The sequence below is a fragment of the Heterocephalus glaber genome, unplaced genomic scaffold (assembly GCF_053883595.1).
Source record: "Heterocephalus glaber isolate CG9 unplaced genomic scaffold, H.glaber_assembly_v1.0 deba00001761, whole genome shotgun sequence".
Classification (NCBI taxonomy): Eukaryota; Metazoa; Chordata; class Mammalia; order Rodentia; family Bathyergidae; genus Heterocephalus; species Heterocephalus glaber.
The window spans coordinates 1,738,125-1,760,720 of NW_028258458.1; the positions used below are offsets into that span (position 1 = coordinate 1,738,125).

The window sequence follows — 22,596 nt, forward strand, 5'->3', positions numbered from 1 at the left end:
TTTTCAAAGAAGATGCAGCCATCTATGCATAAATGCAAAGGCCAAAATAACTACAATATAGGCTTTATAATATTTTGAACATTTGCATATGTACATATATGCAAATAATATATAAAATATATAGAGAAATATATTTTACAATAGTAGGATTATGTCATTATTCTGCTTTAGCATATTTTCTTAATTAAAATATGATATATAGTCATATCTAGAATATCAATAAAATTTTACTCTTTACAAATATGGATACTCCTCATTTTGTTACTGGCTTTTACATTCATGTGTCTATTGATAGGGAAAAGTTTTACATAACTTAGCAGATTAAATATTAAGGTAGTTCTAGAAGCAAAGTAAGTAATGTGTCCCTTTAAGATTTGCTTTTCCCATAACTCTTGTTGTATAAGGTGATGATTATCTGACTCTATAACCAGTAACTTCATTAACCTAACAAAGTTGCAATGCCTGGGTGAATTTACAATGTATACATGCTTATCTTGTGTCTGTGACTTGTAAATAGGAACTGGAATTATATTTGCACATCAAAACCACTAGGGATGAGATAATGGCTAAAAAGGATATAAAAAGGAAATACTAAGCTAAACAAAGAGGTGTGCAGATACTGACCAGACTGTTTTCTGGTGGTCCCACCTACTTGCAAGTAGAACTTTTATTATTTTACCCGAATTCTGTGTCTCCATGTATTTCTTTCCTAGATTTCTGGAACATTTGGTTCCCTGACCAGGAATCGGGAATGCAATAGTCCTTTTGGGCATTGGCCCGAGCCTCACCGGAGGGAGCTGCTCTCTGTCTCCTCAAGACAAAAGGCGTGCTCCTGGGACAAATTTCCTAGGCTCCCCAACAGGACACAGAGACCCGCTCACTGGTTGCAGATTGCCTGAACCTGAGACAGAGAAGGAGAGAAGGAGGGCTGCTGCTGTTGGTGTCTCATCTGTCTCTCTCCTTTGCTGGGTGAGAAACTGCAGGAAACACCCTAGTTGTTAAATTTTGGTTTTGCTTTGGTTTCACTTTGTGAATTTGTATTTTGTAACTTTGGGCAAATACAGCACAGGGGCCTGATCACCCCTTGTGCTTTTTGTTTCTACTATCACCAATTCATGGAAGCTGTGTGTCACTTTCCAGTGACTGAAATAATACCATTCAGATGGAGACAGTCCTGTAGAGAAACTTAAACTGTTTTATTGTGATGGCTGAAATCCACCTTTCCCCAGTTACCATAGATTGTGACCCATATATTTCTTTTTGTGTGTGTGATATTAAAACAACTTTGTTTTGCATAACAAGTTTATTTTTTTAAAGGCATATAGACCATACAAAGTAAACATTTAAACGGATTTTAACTTCTGCCCTAAAATTGTTCCATTAAGGGTCAGTCTCTAAACATTTTTAGTTCAGTAATCATCATCTTCGTCAGAGTCCATTACTTTTCTTCTGTTGAATTTAACTGTTGCTTTCTTTTCTGTTTGTTGGCTTACTTTTTCAAGGATTTCTATTAAACTTTGTCCTGAGAGCTTCCCACTTAGCTGTCCATACTTTGCCATCTGTATAAGGTAATTTTCTACTGCTTTCGTTTTTTCAGGCTTTACAAGTGCTAAGTTACTTAACCTGGCCCGGGCCGATTGATCCAGAACTCGCGCTGAGATACTGTTTCTCATTTCTGCTTCCCTGTGCTTTGCTTCCTGTTGTGCTGCATCATTAGGATCCTGAGCACTCTATGAAGATCACTGTTTACTTTTGGACCCCCAACTCCGACAGTAAACTCCGTCGGGGCGGAGGCTGCTCAGTCCCCGCGGTACCCACAGCACTTGGAACTCAGCAGATCCTAAAATAAATGCTGCCTGCTCGGGACAGAGCAGCTCAATTCTACACCCTGGCGGCCAGCTCCGAGATGTGGCATAGGGGTGCGGCCGGCCAGGCAGGCAGTCAGCCGTTGTGACCCATATATTTCTTATGAAAACCTATTTTCTTTTCCTAAGATTTTTTTTTCTTTGAAAACGGGAGCACTAAGTATACTAAAATCGACCTTTGCTCTTTATTATTAACTTAATCAAGGCAAACAACTGCTGAATGCCTGCTGAATTCGGCCCAGGGAGCGGAGGGTCAATCAAACACCCTTGCACAGCTGGGAGAGTCCCAGAAGGACGACACTAAGCACAGGGTTGTGATCAGAGATTCGGAGCACACGTTCTAAGGGCCTGTGGAGTTCAGCGACTTGCGCCCATAAAGCAAAGCCCGGAAAGCACTGCGTTTGCGCAGTGGCTCAGTTTAAGCAAAAGCAAGCCGTCCCCTTGCCGGCAGCTGTGCATAATCGAGCGTTCTGGGTGCGCAGGCGCAGTGGTGAGGGGCGTGGCGACGTGGTCCGCGCCATTCAGAGGTAAAGCTGCGGAGCCGCGCGATTTCAATTCAGCCTGCGGCCTCCAGGCTGTCTCTCCAGTTTGGACCTAACGCAGCAGTCCTTCCCTGGGGGAACAAGGTGAGCAGAGCGCTTCACGGTAGCAGAACTGAGGACCCAGAAAACGGGGTAGAGGAAGGTCAGACCCGGGGGTAGGTGATCCTGAGGGGCTGCGTGAGGGAGGTGAGCTTGTGGAAGCGAGGGGAGGGGCCTTTTGATGGACGGGCGATAGGCCAATGGGGGAAAGGGGCGGGCCCGGGAAGGCGGTGCCTTCGGAGAACTGGCGCGGTTTTTAAGCTTCTGACGACAACTGGCAGGTGTCGGGCCTTAAATTGGGGAATCTGTGCCCAGCGCTTTCACGAGGTGTTTAATGATGGCCACTCGAGCGTGCGGGCGTTGCCTCAGCCCTGGTGAAGAGCTCCACGGAGAACTTGGGCGGGAGGTCCTGGTTGTGCCCCACAGAGTCCCTGGAGAGGTGTGAGATCACAGACCATGTCCCTCAGTGCTGAGTGGATCTGTTACTGTCGGATTTCATCTCCCCTGTTCTTTAACCGTGATTGACCTGTGCTGCTTCTGGAATAATGAGATCTATAGTCACCTTCACGGGGAAGGGAAATGATTATTTTTGTTCTGTATTGTCTCATGCTGTGATTCTGAAGTTGGCTAGCTTAGTCTTTCCTTTTGCCCTCCTTACCGTGGAGGAGGAAGAGTCAGGAAATGAGCTTAGGGGCGTGGGGAGTGACGGAGACTGTCCTGGGCTCAGCCACATACTTCATGAACTTGAGCAAATCACTTTTCTGAGTCTCAGCTTCTTCACCTATAAAGAGCTGATGGAAATACTAACCACACAAGCTTGTTGCCATTGAGGACTGGCGCTGGGACTGAGAATTCAAGTCGTGGCACCTCTCTGCCTCCCACCTGTGAAGAACAGAAACCTCTGGCTACAGCCCCATGACTACCTGACTACTCATTTATTCATGAGAATCTTATTTAACGCCCGCAAGGTGCTAAAGCTAAAGCTCCTAGTTTTGAGACCTGGAAGCAGAAAAGAGAAAGACAAGAGAAGAAGAGTCCTCCTTTTGTATAGTCTATATTCCCCCCGTGGGGAAGAACAGTGAATAAAATAGGTTCAGATAGTGCTAAAAGCTATGAAGAAATTAAGTACAGCTTGAGGTGATAAAGGTGAGACCTGAGGCAGGATGTGTGTGCACATAGAGTGTGTGTGTGTGTGTGTGTGTGTGTGTGTGTTGGAGTGTATCGGACACTATCAAGTGGCCAAACTGGGATGGGAGGTGAGCTGAGGTCTGAATACTGGGTCATCATTTTGGAGGCAGGGGAACCAGCGATTGCAAGCCCCAGGCTGATTAGGTCAGGCTCAGTGCCTGGCTGAAGGGTGTGTAGACTGACCAGCGAGCTATCTTTGTAGAGAGGCAGTGCTCATCAGTCTTTGTCTTGGGATTAAGTACTAAGAACCATGAAAAGAACTTTTACTTGGCAGAGCTGATTGAAGAGATCATATACAGGCTAAAGATCTGGGTAATCAGAACATAGGAGTGGGCTGAGGAAGTCAGACTGGGGCTCTGGATAGCAGCATGATCATCTGTGGTATTTTCTTACTGGTGAGGTTCCTGGTGCTGTCTTGAAGACTCAGCTAGCAGCCTTCTCACCTGAAAGAAGCCCCATCCTGCCAGTGACATGTGTTCCTGACTTTCTCAGTCTCGGTTAATTTTTCAGTGTGTATCATTTCAGTAAATAACTCTTTTACTTCAGCAAGATCTCTTCCAACAACATTAACTTGATGAAAACAGAACTGTATGGAGCTGGTTTGAAGGGCTGATTTTCCTTCTCTTAGTTATGACTTTGAGCATTTATGTACTTTCTTCCCTCTCCTCCCTCCCCAGTGCTGTAGAGTGAACCCAAGGCTTTGTACAGGTGAGTGCTATACCACTTAGCCACTGTCCCAGTGAGCAATTATTTAATTTTTTTAAAAATTAATTTTATTGGTATGTTTTAGATATACATAATGATAGCATTGATCATGTGGAATTTGTACCTGTACACCATGTATCTTTCTTTTTTCCCTTTCCTTCCCCTCTCTTCACTCCTCTTCCTCCTTATTTATAAAAGATTTGTTTCCAGGTTTTCCTTCTATTCCCTTTTTTGCCTTTTCTGTTCCTTCCTTTCTCCCTCCGCCTCTCTAGTTCCCCTTCCCATTTGAACATTTTCTTCCTATTTCACAATATGTGTCATACATTTTGGTCCTTATTTATACTTTCAGTTTGTAACACCAGAGAAAATATGCGATATTTAAACGTGTTTGTCAGATTTATTTCACTTAAGAGTATGGTCTCAAGGTGCATCCATTTACCTAGAAATGTCTCAAGTTTATCCTTGTTTATGGCACAGTAGTACTCTATTATATAAAAAAAAGCACGTCTTCTTTATTCACTCATCAGTTGATGGGCATTTAGATTGTTTGTTAGCTGTTACAAACTGTTCTGCTGCAAACATTTTGTGTGCATATATCACTGTGGTACAATGCTTTTAATTCTTTCGAGACGATACCAAGAAGGGGAATGGTTGCATCAAATGGAACCTCTACTTTTAGTTTTTTGGGGAATCTCCACACTGATTTCCACAGTGGTTGCTCCAGTCTACACTCCCACCAACAGTGGAGAAGGGCTCTTCTTTCCCCACAGCCCCTCCAGCATTAGTTATTGGTTGATTTCTTGATAATAGCCATTCTTTCTAGAGTGAGATGGATTCTCAGTGTTATTTTAATTTGCATCTCTCTAATGACCAGTGATGTTGAATATTTTTTCATATATTTATTTGCCATTTCTACTTCATTTGAGAAGTGTATTCATTTCAGATGCCCATTTTAGGACTGAGTCTTTAAATTTGGAGAGTATGATTGTTTTGAGTTCTTTATATATTCTAGATATTAGTTCTTCGTCTGAGAACAGCTGACAAAAATGTTTTCCCACTCTGTGGGTTGTCTCTTTTAGTGGTTTCCATTAAACTCTTTTAGTGATTTCTTTTGCTGTGAAAAAGTTTTTTAATGAGATCCCAGTTGTTGATTTTTTGTGATATTTCCTGTGCAATAAAGATTTTGTTCATAAAGTCTTTCCCTACACCTATGTCTTCAAAAGTTCTACCTAATCTCATTTCCAGCGGTTTCTGTTTTAATATTTGATTTATTTTGATTTTAGTTTAGTTCATGATGAGAGATATGGGTCTATTTTCAGTCTTGGGGCATGTGGAAAGCCAGTTTTTCCAGCACCACTTATTGAAGAGGGTCTCTTTCTTCCGGTGAACGTGTTTGGCCCCTTTGTCAAAGATGCAGTGGCAGGGTATGTTTGGAGTTGTTTCTGCATCCTGTAGTCTATTCCATTGATCCTCTCCCCGCTCCCCGCCCCCCGCCATTATCATGCTGTTTTTTATCACAGTACCTCTGTAGTATAATTTCAAGTCAGGGATTATAATGCCTCTGTCCTTGCCTTTGTTGCTCAGGATTGCTTTTGCTATCCTAGACCTCTTCTGGTTCCAAATGAATTTTAGGATTATTTTTTCTAATTCTGTGAGGTATGCTATTGGTATTTTGATTGGAATTGCATTAAATCTGTAAAACAGTTTTGGGAGTATGGCCATTTTTACTATGTTGGTTCTTTCTACCCAAGAGCAACGGATATTTTTCCATTTTCTGATATCCCCTTTGATCTTTTTTCAGAGTACTGTAGTTTTCAATTAAAGGTTTTTTACTTCCTTCATTAGATGGATTCCAAGGTATTTCATATTTTTGGATGCTATTGTGAAAGGTGTTGTTTCCCTAATTTCTCTTTCAGTGAGTTTGTTATTTGTGTGCAGAAATGCTGTTGATTTTTGAGAGTTGACTTTGTATTTAGCTATACTACTGAACTTGGTTATTAAATCTAAAGTCTTTTGGTGGATTTTTCAGTGTCTTCTATGTAGAGTATCATGTTGTTGCCAAATAATGATAACTTCTTTTCATGTCCTTATTCCTTTTATTTCTTTCTCTTGTCTAATTCTTCTGGCTAATGTTTCCAGAACTATATTACATAGGAGTGGTGATAGTGGACATGCTTGTCTTGTTCCTGATTTTAGAGTGAAAGCTTTCAGTTTTTGTCCATTTAGTATGATGTGGGCTGTTGGTTTGCCATAGATGGCTTTTATCAGATTGGGTTAAGACAGTCTATTCCAATTTTTTGTAAGAATTTTATCATGAATGGGTGTTGGACTTTGTCAAACATTTTTTTCTGTGTCTGTTGAGATGATCATATAGTTTATGTCCTTGGCTCTGTTAATATGGTATATTACATTTATTGATTTCTGTATGTTGAACCATCTCTGCTTCCCTAGGTTCAATCCTACTCGGTCATGGTGTATAATCTTCTTGAAGATTTGTTGCACTCTGTGTGCCAGTATCTTACTGAGGATTTTTGCATCCATGTTCATGAGGGAGATTGGCCAGTAGTTCTCTTTTTTGCTTGGATTCTGCTCCAATTTTGATATTAGGGTAATGCTTGCTTCCAAGAATGAGTTTGGGAGTATTGGTTCCCTTTCAATTTCATTAAAGAGTTTGAGAAGTAGCAGCATTAGGTCTTCTCTAAATTTCTTGCAGAATTCAGCAGTGAATCCATCAGGACATGGACTTTTCTTTATTGGTAGGTTTTTAATTACATCATCAATTTCATTGATATTGAGTTATTTAGAATCTTTATATCTTCTTGATTCAGTTTTGGTAATTCATATTTATCTAGAAATCTGTTCATTCTGTGTTTTCCATCTTATTTGAATACAGGTACTGATTTGAAGTAGGTGCTGATGATCTGGATTTCTGCAGGATCTGTTGTGATTTCACCCTTTCTTTTCTAATTGCATAGATATGAGTCCTTTCTTTCCTTTTTTTGATAAGTTTGGCGAAGGGTTTGTCACATTTTCTTAATCTTAAAAAAGAACCAATTCTTCAATTCATTGATTCTTTATATTGTTTTCTTAGTCTCAGTTGCATTAGTTTCTGCTCTAATCTTTATAATTTCCTCCATTGTATAAGCTTTCAGCTTGACTTGCTCTTCTTTTAACAGCAGCTTAAGGTTCAATATCAGGCTGTTTATTTGAGCCTGTTCTGTTTTTCTGAAGTAAGGATTTACTTCTATAAATTTCCCTAGTAGGACTGCTTTCATTGCATCCCATAAGTTCCAGCATGTTGTATTGGCATTATCATTTAATTGTATAAAATGTCTGATTTCTTCTTTAATTTCCTCTGTGACGCATTGGGTGTTCAGGTGGGTGTTATTCAATTTCCATGTGTTTATGGAGTTTTTGTGGTTTCTTTTGCCATTGATTTCCAGTTTCGTTGCACTATGGTCTGATAATATTCATGGGATAATTTCAGTTTCTTTGCATTCACTTAAACATGTTCTAGGAGTAGTATGTGGTCTATTTTGGAGGGCATCCCATGCCCAGCTGAGAAGAATGTATATTCTGATGTTGTGGAGTGCAACACTCTGTAGAAATCTAAGTCCATTTGTTCAAATATTTGGTTCAACTCTGGTATTTCTTTGTTGATTTTTTTGTCTAGTTGATCTGTCTATTTGTGACAGTGGGGTATTGAGGTCCCCCACTACAATTGCGTTAGTGCTTATTTCATTTTTCATTAATATTTGTTTTATATAATTGGGTGCGCCAATATTTGGTGCATATATATATTTATGATTGTAATCTGTTCCTATTGGATTGTTCCCTTAACAAGGATGTAGTGAACTTCTTTGTCTCTCTTGATTAGTCTTGGTTTGAAATACACTTTGTCTGCAAATATAATACCTAGCCTTCTTTTCTCCAGGTTCCTCTCATATGGAGTATTGTTTTCCATCCTTTGACTTTCAGTGTATGAATTTCTGTTTGAGTTAAATGTGTTTCATGTATGCAGCGTATTGTTGGATCTTGTTTCCTGATCCATTCTGTTTCTTTTGAGTGGTGAATTGAGACGATTTATATTAATGGTTATAACTGATATGTATTGACTTATCCTTATCATGTTATTTTCTTGTTGTTGTTCTCTTTCTTTTCCCTCTGTTTAATTACTTGCCTTGCCTGGTGGATTTGTTCTGTTGGGGCTCATGGAGTAGTAGTCTCCATTATCTATTTCTAGAATATCCTTCAGAATATTTTGGATTGCTGGTTTGGTGGTCATGAATTTCTTCAGGTGTTCTTTATCATGGAAGTACCTTATTTCTCCATCGGTTTTGAAAGACAGTTTTATGGGGTACATCAATCTGAGTTGGAGGTTGTTTTCTTTTAGGGCTTGAAATATTTCACTCCAAGCTCTCCTTGACTTAAAGGTTGTTTGAGAAGTCTGCTGTAATTCTGATGGGTTTTCCTTTATAAGTAATGTGTTTCTTTTTTCTAACTGCTTTTAATATTCTATTCTTGTGCTGAATTTCTGGAATCTTGACTGTTATATGCCTTGTTGTTGATTTATTTTGATCATGGCTAATTGAGTTCAATACACCTCACTTATCTGTATGTCAGATTCTTTTTACATGCTTGGGAGGTTTTCTGCCATTACTTCTGTGAACAGGTTTATTATGTCATTTCTGCTATCTCCTGCTTTTTCATTGACTCCGATCAATCTTATGTTATTCTTTGCATCATCTAGCAACTGTTGGCTTGATTTTTCATGGTCCCTTGTTATTTTTAAGAAATCTTTCTTTTCATAATTGCTAATGGAAATTTTGTGTTCTAGATCTGATATTTTGTCCTCACATTGGTTCATTCTGCTGCATACACTTTCAATGGAATTTTTAATCTCCCAGATAACTGAATCTGTTTCATGAGTTCTGTTTTCCTGTATTGGGCATTCATGACTTCCATCAGTTTTCTAAGCTCCTCTATTTTTTTTTATCTGTGTCTTCTCTAGATTCATGAATCATGCCCTTCATTTTGGCCATCATTGCTGAAGTTATCTGAGAAATTACTTCTGATTTGATTTTTTTTCTAGAGCCTCATTTGCTTTGTTACTTCCACTGATACCACTTTAGAGAGTCCAGATGGGTAGCTTTAGAATTGTTTGACCTCATTGCTACCTGAGTTTACCTTTGGCGAGCTGGAAGCGTGGGGTTGCATCTTACTTCCATGTCTTCTCATTTTCCTTTGTTGTTGTTGTTTAATTCCTGCTTTGATGCTTGTAAGTTGTTTATGGTAGATGTCTTTATTGCTAGTATGAAGAGCCCTTAGGAAATGACTACTTCTTAGAAATATTTTCCAGGTGTAGCTGGCTTTTGCATTTTAATTCTGGTGCCAGATTGTACCTCTTCAGCTTGTTGGGGATGGGAAGTTGTTGCCTATTTGGCTAGCCCCTGATTCTTTGGCACTGGCCTAGTGTATTGTTTATGACCCTCAGGCAATCTTAGTCATGGCATACAAGGAAGAACAACTGATTAGAGCAATTATGTCACCTTGGCTAAAGTAGTACAATCAGCACTAACAGTAGCATCAAACACAGCCTAGAGAATGACAAACTGTGGTAACTATTAATTTGCCACCTTTAACCATATGAACTGATTTTTAGTTATGTAATCAAATGTAAAACAAACCAGAAAATTGTGTACAGTAAATATACCCTCAATGTGGTGATTTTACCCTCAGGAAAGAAACTTTAAAAGAGATTAGGGGAAAAATAGAGAAATAGAAGAAGAGAAAGGGATTAGAAGCAAGGCTGGAAGACAAAGGAAGATTACACAAGCTTTGGGAATTGGTGGAGACAGGAAAGAACGAAGGAAGAAACAGAAATAAGAACAGAACAAAACAAACAAAATCCATAAAAGTAGAAACAGTGTTATCACCAGTATAAAAAGAAGACCAGACAATTAAGAAAAACAGAAAATAAATGAAAAAATAGAAAGTAAAGATAATTAAAAATTAAAAAGCAAAGAAAGGAAGAAAAGTAGAAAAAAATGTCCACTTCAGGGTGTATCTCTGCTGTCTCTGGTTGACAGAGGTGGCAGATAGAGCCCAGATCCATGTTGATTTTCCCAGCAAGCCAGCAGTAGAATTATGGTGTTGGTGGATAATACCATAAAACCTGGGCCTTTGGTTCCACTGAAGTTCAAGCTGGTTCTGGTTTCTGACTGTGAGACCAGGACCCTAGTTTTTCAGCCTATAACACTTGAGTGACACCTGCTGGCTTGAACTCAGCTTCCTGGTTGCTTGAACTCGGCTCCCTGCTGGCCAGGACTCCACTTCCTGATCTGCTGACTTGAACTTGGTTGAGCCTCATGCTGACGCTTGGAGCCATTAGATGGAGCCAACCCTGCAGCTGTTCTGATTTCTGACTCTCATTGGCACCTTTTCAAAATGACTACTGGCCAAACGCCCTCTCCTGGGGCACATCTGAACCCAAATAACTCACCAGCCACTGCAGTCCACAGCATCCACTGCTCCATTCCGCTGGTGCATTTCTCTGTGGAGACCTCTGGAGTTCCCAGTAGTCACCATGCCTCTGCAGCTTTGAAGTGCCCTTCCCACACCACGAGCCAGGGCTAAGGGAAAAATTGCTACTTGCCACTTTCCTACTCCACATTGTGGGCCCTTTCTTTGCTCTCCCTGGGGGCTCTAATTCTCACTTTAGATCCTTGCCAGGTCCTGGGGATCCATTTTCCTCCTCCTTCTCTTCCTCACATTGCTGTATTCCGGCATCTGGATTCCAGATATTGGAGAGGCTGTTTCCTGCTGTTCACCATTCTGCCACCTTCTTGGAAATCCAGCAGTTATTTAATTTCTACATACATTGGTATCTAACAGCTGTACCCTTAAATCAGTACAGACATATTAATAGAATGGACTTTCAACTTTTTAAATATTTGTTCTGAGAAGAGATAGACCTATCAAGTATCTTAGAAAAATTACTTCCAAAAAGCAAGATGTGAGAAGCAAGGTAGAAGAACCAGTCCCTAAAGTGGCAGTTAAAGGAGGAGAGGATATGCAAGGCTATCTCAGAGAAAATTAATTTCAGAACAGGAGAAAAAGCTGAAATAAAGACATTGCTCTGAGCCCTTGGCTGGCCAGGGAGGACAAATCCTGTGTCTATGAAGAAGTGGGGCTGTGCACGTCACGTGTGCCTTCTGCACAAGCCTTGCTGGTGACTCTGCTGGTGCCAGGGTGTCACAGGCCTTCCCCGAAGAAGGGGAGGCAGCTTGGGTCGGCGAGTGCCTGCAGAGGCCTGCTAGAAGAATGCTGCAAAGGATTCACCAGCACCAGCCTTGATGCCAGTGGCACCCATTCTACCACAGAAGCATTCGAAAGGTATCTATGCAGCAGTGAGCTGGAGGGGAGATAGGATCAGGGGCTTTCTTGAGCTCCTCCTGCTGTAGCCACTGCCGATGAAGGCTCTAGATGAGATGCATGACTCTGCTGTGGGCTCCTGCAGGTACACAGCAGATGCAGATGGTTGCTGTAAAGTGTACAACCATAGGGTGCATCTGTGACCAGTGTGGAGACCATTAGGTCCTATTTCACTGCTCATCAGAGAGGTAGCACATTTCTTCATTTTTTTTTTTCCCTAGAACCATGGCTGATAAAACCCAGGAAGTCGGTGGCATCCATTTCCCTTTTCCCTTCCCACCCTACTCCATCCAGAAGGACTTCATGGCAGAACTGTACCAGGTGTTGGAGGCTGGCAAGATTGGGATATTCGAGAGTCCCACTGGCACGGTGAGTCTGCGTGACATGGGACAATGGCTGAGAACTTGGAGGCAGTCTTTCTGGCTTCCACTCTTCACCTCTGCAGAGATTTTCATGGCTGGAAGTTGGGCAGCACATTCTCTCAGTTTATCTTTCTGAGCTCTCCTGACTGAGCTCCCACAGCAAAGTGTTCTCAAGAAGAATTTCAGGATGTCCCTCTGCCCACAGTGCCAGCCGCAGTCCTGCCTGGTTTGCAGTCTCTGGAGCCTCACTTGGGGACCTCTGAGGCCCTTGGGTTTGGGAATCCTTGCTCTGCTAACGAAGGTCCAATTCTCTGTCTCTCCATCTCTTCTTGAACTTGCTATTTTTCCTCCTTCTGCTTTTTTTGTTTTTGCGGGCATGCATCTCTTGACTTTGGTCCAGTTTTAGTGATTTTGGCAGAGAACGTGGCAGAGCAATATTGATCCTGCCTTGCTTACCCTGTGGGCCCTTCTCCTCCCTCTCTGCATTTCTGTCTCCGTTCTCTGCCCCCTCCAAGTGTCCTCTCCCTCTATGCAGCCCTCACGTGTTGACCCCTTGGTTTCATGGCCTCGTCAAGGGTGTCCCTTCCTGTGGAAACCCGCCCCCGGGACTCACTTCCCCTTTGCATTCTGGTGTCTTCTAAGTCACACCCCCAAGGAGGAGCCATGCCATTTCACAACCTGAGTGGCATTTGGTTAACCTGCCTGCTTCTGGTGCACAACCTCCCCCCACAGCTGCCCAAGATCCCTGCTTACCCTGGGAGCCACTCGCTAAGCCTTCCGTGATTCCAGCAGCCAGAGCTGGCATCTTGATGGCTGCAGTGCCCTGTGTGACGCTGCAGTTCTGGGAGTGTCACTACCTGGACTTCACCGCAGTGTGTGCTGTCCTTCCAAGTGCATGGTACACTCTTTGCCCTGGGCACTTTCCAGGGTGTCCTGTGCCTGCACTGGCCAACCTCCAAGCCCGACTCCCCCACACCCAGGAGGTGTTGGGAAAATGAATGAATTCCCTTGCCTGGGCTGAGATTTATAGCTTGATGCCTGGGGTGGTGTTGCATGAGATGCCGTTGCTCAGTCCAGGTGCTCTGAGAGTGTTCGGTTAAGTTTATTCCACGTCTGTGAGCATTTGCATTTTTGTTTGGGGTTTTCTTTTATTTTTGTTTGTTTGCTTTTGTTTTGGGTACTGGGGGTTGAACCCTAGGCCTTGTTCATGCTAGGCAAGCACCACATCACAGATGCCAGCATCTTACTACCCAGCCTTTTAGTTGGTTCCAGTCCCCAACTTTTTTCTTTTGTTTGTTGTTTGTTTTTGCAGTGCTTCGGAGGAGCCTAGGGCCTCATTTTAAACAAGCATTTTATCACTGAACTACACCTCTAACTCCTTCAGACAGTAATTTTTGTGGTCTTTTTACAGGATAGAGCCATGGGTGGCCTCAGTTTACCTTTTAGTCTTTGAGTTAGAGTGGACTCAAGATTGGGGGATAACTGTGACCATAACCTCAGGGACTTCCTCAGGTCACTTTCAGGTGGAGGGAGGACCCTAACCAAGCGTCTGTCCCTGGGCCATCCTTACGGTGGTGTGGTGTTTCTGCCTGGCCCAGTGAGAACCACAGCCAGTGGCTGCTTCTGTGCCAGGCTGTCCAGAGTGGCTGCCCAGGTTCTGCTGGGGGTGCTGCCTGGAATGCTGCCATTCGGTGTCTTGGAAGTTGAGAGAAATGGTGTATATGAGGCTTTTTTATTTTTTTGGTACCGGGGATTGAACTCAGGTCCTTGCGCTCGCGCAGCAGGCGGTGAAACCACTGAGCTACATCCTCGGCCCTGTATGAAGCTTTTCTGAAGCTGTATGATCCGTCTGCTCAGCAGCAGTGCATTCTGGCACAGAGCCTTGCCCGGTTTGATGGAAGCCAATAGCTCCCACATCTCAGGTTAAAGATAATGTTATTATTACTTAATATGTTGATGTATATATTTGGCTGCTCACTTACTACAGACCAGGTATTCTCTGGGTCCTGCTGTAGGCATTTGCCTTGCCGTCTTAACTACTGTAATGCTTGTATTGCCGTGTGAGGAAGGCGTACTCCTTCACGCCCTTGTGGCAGTGGGTGTTAAGAGGTCACCCCAGAGTCCCAGAGCTGGTCAGTGGAGGAGCCAGGATGTAACCCAGGCAGCCGGGTGGTGGCATCTGAAGCCTTAGCCTCTGTTCTGCACCACTTCCTCCATGCTGCACACAGGGCACCGTCTCTTCACACTGCCTTCAGCCTGGAGCAGGCGCAGAACCTACTCCGGATGCCCTGAGATGGACAGAAGGGGTGGGGACCTGAGCCCCCAGGAGGGCCTGAGCAGCAGCCTATGGGACTCAGTCCGTGTCAGCTCCCTCGGGCTCCGTGACACAGCCCACACCTGAGGTGCCTACACAGTTGGAACCCATTGTGTTGAACTAGTGGAGGTGACAGCAAGGTAGCAGGCAGCAGGACTGGCCCTTCTGAAGGCCACAACGGAAGGGTCTGTCAGGTCCCTCTCCCTGCCTCCCGGGGCGCCTTCCCCTTCTGTGTCATCATGGCACCTTCGTCCTGTGCTCGCCTGCGTCCTGATGGCCCTTTTCATGAGGATGGCTGTCCTTTGGGAGGATTAGGGCCCCCAGCCTCATGTTCACTAATTACATCTGCAGCGACTCTGTCTCCAAATAAGGTTGCATTCCGAGTCACGGGACAAGGATGATTTACATAGCAGCTTTGAGGGGATTCATTTCAGCCTGTAGCAAGGACCACAGGGGAAATTCTGATATTTAAAGCACATTTCCAGAGGAATTGGCTGGCTTTTGGGGAAAAAATGAACAAAACCTTAAACAGTAGGACTGATCGTGTCGTGCCTGCACATCGGTGGGTTTAAAGCTGAGAGTCCACTGTGGCAGGCCCTTGGCAACTCTGTGGATTTGCTGAGCGTTTTCTGGCCTTAATTCTTTTTTCCACAATTTTGTTTTTAGTAGTCCGTGTTTGTAGTGCATGATGATTACCTTCCTCGTGGGGAGTGGGTGCATGAACATAGCACAACTTAATTCTTTTTTCATCTCCTTCCTCTCCCCACCCTCTCTCCTCCTTCCATCTCCTGGTCCTCTTCCCATTTGCAAAAGATCTGTCTCACTATTTCCTATTTTCTATCTCTTAATTTTTTCTTTTTTTATATGTTGCATTTCTCATGAGAAACCATGTACACTACTTAAGCTTATGTGTCTGATTTATTTCACTTAATATTATGATCTTAAGTGCATCCATTTTCCTACAAATGACTCAAGTTTCTCCTCCTTTATAATAGAGTAGTACTCCACTGTGTGTAAATACCACATTTTCTTTATCCATTCAGCTGTTGAGGGACATATAGGCCATTTCCAAGATTTAGCTATTATGAATTGTGCTGCTATAAAGTATGCATGTGTAACAAATGAATAGAGGCTTCTCAGAAGAAGTAAAAGTGGCCAATAAATACATAAAAAATGTTCAACATCACTGACCATTAGAGAAATGCCAAATAAAGCAACACTGAGATTTCCCCTTCCTCCAGAAAGATTGGCATCATCAAGAAATCAAACAACAAATCCTGGCGAGGCTGTGGGCACAAAGGAAGCCTTCTCCATTGTTGGTGGGAATGTAAACTGGTACAATCACTATGGAAGTCAGTGTAGAGATTCCTCAGAAAACCCAAACTAGAAATTCCATTTGACCAAGGTATTCCCTTTCTAGTTATCTTCCCAAAAGAGTTAACGACATATTACAAGGATATGTGCCTTAATTCTCTCGATGGGGCCATTAATCAGCCACTAAATGTTGCCATACAGTATTTGTATGTAACCCACAAAACCACTTTAAATTCTTCTTGGAAGGGTGAGCTGCATAATTGAAACAAAGCTCTTTCCTGCTGCTTGGGCCCAGTGTTTGTTTCTTTCCTTTTCCTGTTTGCCCTGGCTATCATACTGCCTGCTCCTTTCCCTTCCCCTTCCCTTTCCCTGGTGGTCTTAGGGCGTCCTCTGGTTTTTAAAGCCAGAGCTCCAAAGGTCCCATTAAAGTGGGGAAAGTCCTGTAATTTCAGCTAGTGAAGGGAGCATAGAAAGAGTTACTCAGATTCATGTGACCCAAGTGCTATCTCTGATGTGCTGGGCTCCAGGAGGACTGGCTGTCCCCGGAGAGTATGTCCTTGAGCAAATAAACTCCTTAATCTGAAATGCTTGGTGCAAGGATTCTGCTCAGGCTCCTAGCCAGATCCAAGAGCCGACTCCTTCTAAGACCTATACCTTATTGGCATGAGGCCACCTTTGTGTAACATGATAGATAAGCTAGCAGGGGAAAACCGGACTTTGGGAGACTCTCAGAACTGCATGCAGGGATTCTGCCTGGTGGGACCCTGAACAGCTGCCCTCTTGGGAGTCCCCCATCTGTCTTCGGGTGTTGAGGCACCACCCTGGCTGGTGCTGTATTACTTTGGTCATACTTTGCTTAACCTTGTAATAAAGCTATCTTTCCTTTTGCTTTCATGTGATGTGGTGCTCTTGAGTAGCTTGGTATGAACCCTTGCTACAGCAGCTAATTGGAAGGCTGAGGCAGGTGGATCAAAGGGGCAAGGCCAGCCTGGCAGTGTCAAGACCCTGTTTCAGAATTAAAAAATAGAAAAATAAAAAGGTCTGAGGATAGAGCTCAGTGGTAGAGCACTTGCCTGGAATGAACGAGGCCCTGGGCAGTACCACAAGTGAAAGAGGAGAGACATTTGGGAAGCTTAGTTCAGGGCTGTCTTTCGCCCCCACAGGGAAAGTCCTTAAGTCTCATCTGCGGGGCCCTGTCCTGGCTCCGTGACTTTGAGCAGAAGAAACAGCAAGAAGAGGTGCGCTGTCTCCTTGATCCTGGAGCCGGCCCCTTGCCTGAGGGGAGGGACCTGCGCCCCGAAGCCTCTTCTTCCTGCCACGCATCCCCTACCACCTCAAGGCCTGCAGGAGAGCCAGACTGGGTCACCCAGTTCGTGCAGAGGAAGGAAGAGAGGGACCTGGCGGAGCGAGTGAAGGTGAGGGCTGGGTATCGTCCTTAAGTTGGAGTGGCCTCTGCGTTCTTCTGAGCCTAGATCACCTGTCCTTCTCCAGGTCCCAGTCCCCATGCACCCGGGACCCATGGTTGCCCTTGGCACTGGGTCTGCGCCTGCAGATGCAGTGGAGTGAGGAGTCTGATCAGGGTGTGTCCTGGGAGGAGATGCAGACTTCCCACCCTAGGCAGTGAGGCTGACTGACAGAGTTTGAGGGCCTGGAAGGGGCTGCTGCAGCCCCCGTTGCTCTAGAGGCCAGCAGGGGTCCCTGCAGGGGTTTCCTCATGTCCCTGTCCCTGCAGGATGAGCAGATCAGGAGGAGGAAACGAGAGGAACGGCTGCAGCAGACCCGCCACAGTGCTCAGCTCAAGTATGCAGCCCGGGGCCGGGTGAGTGCCCGCCTGGCCCGCCATTGTCATACTGCCTGAGACTCGGCCTGGTGGCCAGGTCTCAGCGAGGCCGTGCTCCCCCGCCCATGGCCTCTTCGCCCAGAGCTGGGCAGCCAGAGCTGAGGCACAGAGTCCAGGATTGTGTTCCTTGCGGTCAAGCAGAGAAGCTGTGTCCATGGCCATGTTGGGGCCGTCCTTGGTGACAGCTGGGCTGAGGCTATCAGAGACCAGGGCCCCGGTGCTGAGCCTGCGCCTCGCCCCTTTTCTACACAGAGGCAGGAGGAAGAGGAGACCGAGGCGCTCCTCCGCCTCAGCAGGGAGATGCTGGCTGAGGGAGCAGGGGCGGAGCAGCTGGAGCAGCTGGAACCTGGGGAGGAAGAGCTGGTGCTTGCGGAGTACACCAGTGATGAGGAGCGGAGGGCAGCCAGTGGGTGAGACAGTGCTTCCATGTCACCCTGTGCCCCCACCTGTAGCCACACATGGGCTCGCCCTGGAAGGCAGCTCTTCCCTCCTGGAGGATCAGTTCTGGGCTCGACCTGCTTGGCCAGCTCTAGGTCCCGCGAGCTCAGCTGCCAGCCCGAGCCGTGTGGTGCTCAGGGCCCCACTGTCAAGGCCTCCCTGCTCCTGGTCCTCCTCCTCCTGCAGGCACCGTGAGCAGATGGGAGGTTTCTCTCCAACAGCTTCCCTTGCTGGGGGCCCGAGGCCACTCTAGCTAGGTCTGGGTCACAGGATAGTACAGAGAGCCTCCTTGGCATTGTAATTCCTCCATTGCCCCTGGCCTGTCCTCTGTCATGTGGCCTCGGTCAAATGCTGCTACTTGGAGTCGCCTCCTGACAGACACAGTGACCACAGTGTCAGTAACCGTGGGGACACTCGGGGCATGGGCAGGGAGTGCCCAGTGGGGCCGTGCCCCCGGGCAGGGCTGCACAGGCCCCCAGGAGCTGCTGTGAGGAGGAGCCTGTCAAGGCGGGAGAGGAGAGGTCCAGTCAGGGAGCTGCGTGTGCAGCGGGCTGGCACCAGACTAGGTGTGCATGCAGGGACCAGCAGAGAGTGAGGGAGGCAGGGATGCAGGGGCTGGGGACGGTGAGGTGGCAGCTTCTCTGGGCCCCATAGGCCAGATGAGGGCCAAGTCCCTCAGCGTAATGGGAGGCCCTGCAGGGACGGTTTACATAAGGCTTCTGGCTTCGAAGTCCATGGCTCTTCCCAAGGACGTGAGAAGCCCTGCAGCGTTGCCCCTTGTCGGCCCCCAGGTCAGGAGAGGACTGGCAGGAGAGCACCTGTCTGAATCCCTTGTTTTTTCTCCCTCTGTGGCTGGCCCTTCCTGCTGCAAGGTCAAGAACCTCCTGCAGAGGAACCTGGGTCCTGTGTGCTTCACACTGAGCTACACCCCAGTCCTTTAAAAATTATTTTTGTTTGGGGTCCAGGCCCTTTCTTGTGACTTGGGCTTGAGGATCTTGAGGAGCCCCTTCCCCCTTCTCCCCATATCCCTGGGTTGCACAGATCCGAGCGTCAGGGGAGGTGGGGCTGGAGCTCGCCTGGGGTATCCTGGTTGTGGGGAACCCTGCTGCTGGGTGAAGCTGTGCTGTCCACGCCCCTGCTCCCCCAGCTCAGTCTGTATCAGGAGCAGGGCTTCCTCAGCAAGTGCTCAGGCCTCTTCACTTGGGGTCCCTCGGTGGACCTGAGCTTGCAGACTCAGGTCTGAAGACTGCTGTGTTCTTCTCGCAGGGTGGATGAGGATGAGGAAGACCTGGAGGAGGAACACGTCACCAAGGTAAGATGCCGAGGCCTATGTCCTTCTCTGTGCAGCCACCCTGCACGTGTACGCGTGTGCCAGTTTTCTCTTTTCCTGTCCTCACTCTGAAGTCCCCAAGGAGAGGGAGTTTCCATCTCAGCCTCTGCCTCTCGCTGTGAGAAATGGCACCTCCACCTCCACGCTGTCCCCAGGAGAGGAGGGCTCTGTGCCACATGAAGGCTCAGCAGCAGGGACACTGCCTTCCCAAGGTCCCGAGTCCTCTGTGCTGCTGGGTCAGAGCCGGCCTGGCTGAAGGCCACAGTTGCATGGTGGCTTCCCTCAGTGCCATCTGATGCGGGGCAACGCTGTCTCACGAGGGACCTAGGGGCCTGCGTTTGTAGCCACTGTCCCTGTCCCCACAGGCCCGTAGGCCTCGATGTGCAGAGAGCATCTGGGGCTCTCGCGTCCCCTCTTTGACTTCCCCTTCCTCTGCTCTGGGCAGATTTACTACTGCAGCCGGACACACTCTCAGCTGGCCCAGTTTGTGCAGGAAGTTCGGAAGAGCCCCTTTGGCAAGGAAATCCGGCTGGTGTCTCTCGGCTCCCGGCAGGTGAGCAGTCAGGTGTCCCGGCCCAGGTGCCCTCCTGCCACCTCCCCTGTGCCTGCATCTTCTGGTCCAGGCGTGGAAAGACAGCGGGCTGAAGTGGCTGGGCGTGGGGAGCACAGCTGTCCCCTTCTTGCTCTCCTGGGAAGGAGGAGGACAGATGGGTTGGTGGGTCTGAGGCCTGTGTGGCATTTAGCCCGTACCGTTTCTTTACCTCTTTCTCTTGGCTTGTAGAACCTCTGTGTGAATGAAGACGTGAGGAGCCTGGGTTCTGTGCAGCTCATCAACGACCGCTGCGTGGAGATACAGAGAAGCCAACACAGTAGGCACCGGGACTGGGTGTGGCCGAGGCAGTCCTGGGCGGGGACTGAGGGAAGTCACAGAAGGGCTGCGGTGGGCTTGGGCCGACCGGGACATGGGAGAGTAGGACCATAGGGCCTTAAACACAAACCATGGCAGAGCAGGCCTGGCCCTCTCCCGAGAAAGGAAGGGGGTCTGAATGTCTGGGGCATTGTGGAGCCCAGTCCCTGGCTTGGAGATGGAGTTACAGGACATAGAGTGACATCCCAGAGTGAGCCGCTGACGCCGCTGCAGTGCTACCTGGAGGGTCCTGTAGGCCACCCCGTGGGAATGGGTCTCTGCGGCACCAAGCCCTCTCTTGCTCCCTGAGACGCTCGCGGTCCTTCTTGTCTTTGCTCCTGGCCGTGTACCACCGGCAGAGAGTAAGAGCAGAGCTGAGAAGGAGAAGCCAAAGAGACGGCGACAAGAGGCCCGGGCTGCCTGCCCCTTCTACAACCACGAGCAGATGCAGCTGCTCCGCGACGAGATCCTGGTGGAGGTGAGGGATGTGGAGCAGCTGGTGGCCCTTGGGAAGGAGGCCCGGGCCTGCCCCTACTACGGGAGCCGACTCGCCATCGCTGCAGCCCAGGTGAGCACTGGGGTGTGGCGGTGGCTCTTGCCCGAGAAGGGGTCCCCCTTCCTCTCTTCCTCGTTCATCTAAGGTTCCCCACCATGTGGCCAGCCACACATAGCATGCTCTCCTGAACATGGGGTTGGAGGGGCTGTGGATCCTTGGAGGCTCTGGGCTGCAAGGCCAGCTGGCGTTACTGGTGGACAGCGGATAGCCAGGGAGAGATGCACAGTGGGAAATCACCGGGGCAGGAGCTGAGTTCAGAACACAGAACACTGTAGGTGGCTTTTCAGGATGACTGTCCCCACGGGTACGCCTGCTGCACCACGTGACAGTGCTGGCATCAGACCTGCTATGCCTTTCACAGGAAAAGGTGCTCCTTTGCTACTTTGCAACTAAAAAATGGTAGCTCAGGGGCTGGGGCCGCATCTCAGGGAAGTGCATTTGCTGGTATGTGCAGGGCCCTGGGTTCCGCCAACACTGGAAAGAAACAAAAGGTACATTCATAGTGGGTAGGCATGGTTTGAATATTTTCTTGCTGTTTCCTTAATATGAGTCATTTTTGGAAATAGGAAATCACTTGTGGAGAACTGAGTGTAAATCAGGAAAAGATGTAGTGGATTTTGAAAGACGCAGAACAGTGTGAGCCCTAAACTCCAGGAGAACTGGAGCTGCCGGACTCTGAAGGGGTGTGAGGTTGGAGGGTGACTCATCAGCGAGCGACCCTAAACTTCGAGGGTGCTCACAGAGAAACGGAGGAGCCCCCCGCCTCCCCCGATGGCTGTCTCACACCTGTCCCCTGCTCTGTGTTCCACAAGGTGAGGCTGACGCTGGATCCTTTTGTATGCAAATAGGATGCCTGGGTGGGTAGGATCTTCAAGTTTTCCGTCAGCTTTGACCTGCCTTTGCCTTCATATCCCACCGAGGTAGCCGAGTCCTGCACATGACCCTCAGACCAGAGAGGCGAAAGCAGTTGACCTGTGTTGTCACTGTGAGTGAGCTACAGTGCCCACAGCAGAACCTGGACCTTAGGTCTCCTGGTTTCTCAGTATTTCCTACTGTTTATCAGGATTTTACCTGGAGGATTTTTTTCTTTTTTCAGCACTAGGGATTGAACCGAGGGCTTTTGTACTGAGCTGTATCCCCACCCTTTCCCCTTTTTAAAAATTTTTTTTATCTTGAGACAGGGTCTCCCTAAGTTGCTAAGTTGCCCAGGCTGAGCTGGAACTTGCCATCCTGCCTCCGTCTCCCAGAGTGCTGGGCTGACAGGCCTGCACCTCCACGCTGCCTTGGAAAATCTTTATAGCAACACGTACCTAAAAATTGACGGAGTGCTTTTGTTTTTCTTTTTTTGTTTTTTTTGGTACCGGGGATCGAACTCGGGTCTTTGCACTTGCCCGCACAGCAGGCGGCGAAACCACTGAGCTCAGTCCCCGGCCCTGTGCTTTTGTTTTTGTTATCCCCTCACTCTTCAACTCTCAGTTGAGGCAGAGTTTGTCCAGCCACGTGGCAGGTGAGGAAACCGAGGCTCAGAGGTTAGACAGCTGTTCCAGTTGCACAGACGGGGAGCAGCTGCTGTAGAACTAGAGGTTGTCGGTGGTTCCTGGGACCTCAGGGACCCCTGGGGGGCTTAGTTAAGACTGAGCAGCAGGGGTTTCCTGTTTCCTGTCCTCCTTGGTCCCCTTCTGAGTCTGTGAGCTCCAGGTCTGCCGCGCCTGTATTCTGAGATGGGCTGTTACACAGGCACAGGCCTACGCGGTAGCTTTCT

The 22,596-nt window shown here is 47.1% G+C and overlaps 1 protein-coding gene across 7 annotated transcripts in view; it reads left to right on the forward strand.

Moving 5' to 3' along the window:
- Positions 1-389: 389 nt before the first annotated feature.
- Ddx11 (DEAD/H-box helicase 11) overlaps positions 390-22,596 on the forward strand; it is a 32,451-nt gene continuing 10,244 nt past the window's right edge. For 4 of the 7 annotated variants that reach the window (XR_002389667.2, XM_021245267.2, XM_021245263.2 and 1 more), the window contains exons 1-9: positions 2,324-2,491; positions 11,995-12,142; positions 16,927-17,178; positions 17,496-17,582; positions 17,856-18,013; positions 19,308-19,353; positions 19,817-19,924; positions 20,153-20,240; positions 20,638-20,846. Coding sequence is in view for 6 of the 7 variants with exons in the window: in XM_021245267.2 (XP_021100926.2) it covers positions 11,999-12,142; positions 16,927-17,178; positions 17,496-17,582; positions 17,856-18,013; positions 19,308-19,353; positions 19,817-19,924; positions 20,153-20,240; positions 20,638-20,846 (1,092 nt within the window). In the remaining variant the exon portion in view is untranslated. Of the gene's footprint in view, positions 970-2,323; positions 2,492-11,994; positions 12,143-16,926; positions 17,179-17,495; positions 17,583-17,855; positions 18,014-19,307; positions 19,354-19,816; positions 19,925-20,152; positions 20,241-20,637; positions 20,847-22,596 lie in introns of those variants that run through there. The other 3 variants (XM_087202012.1, XM_087202013.1, XM_021245264.2) reach the window with 2 other exon arrangements.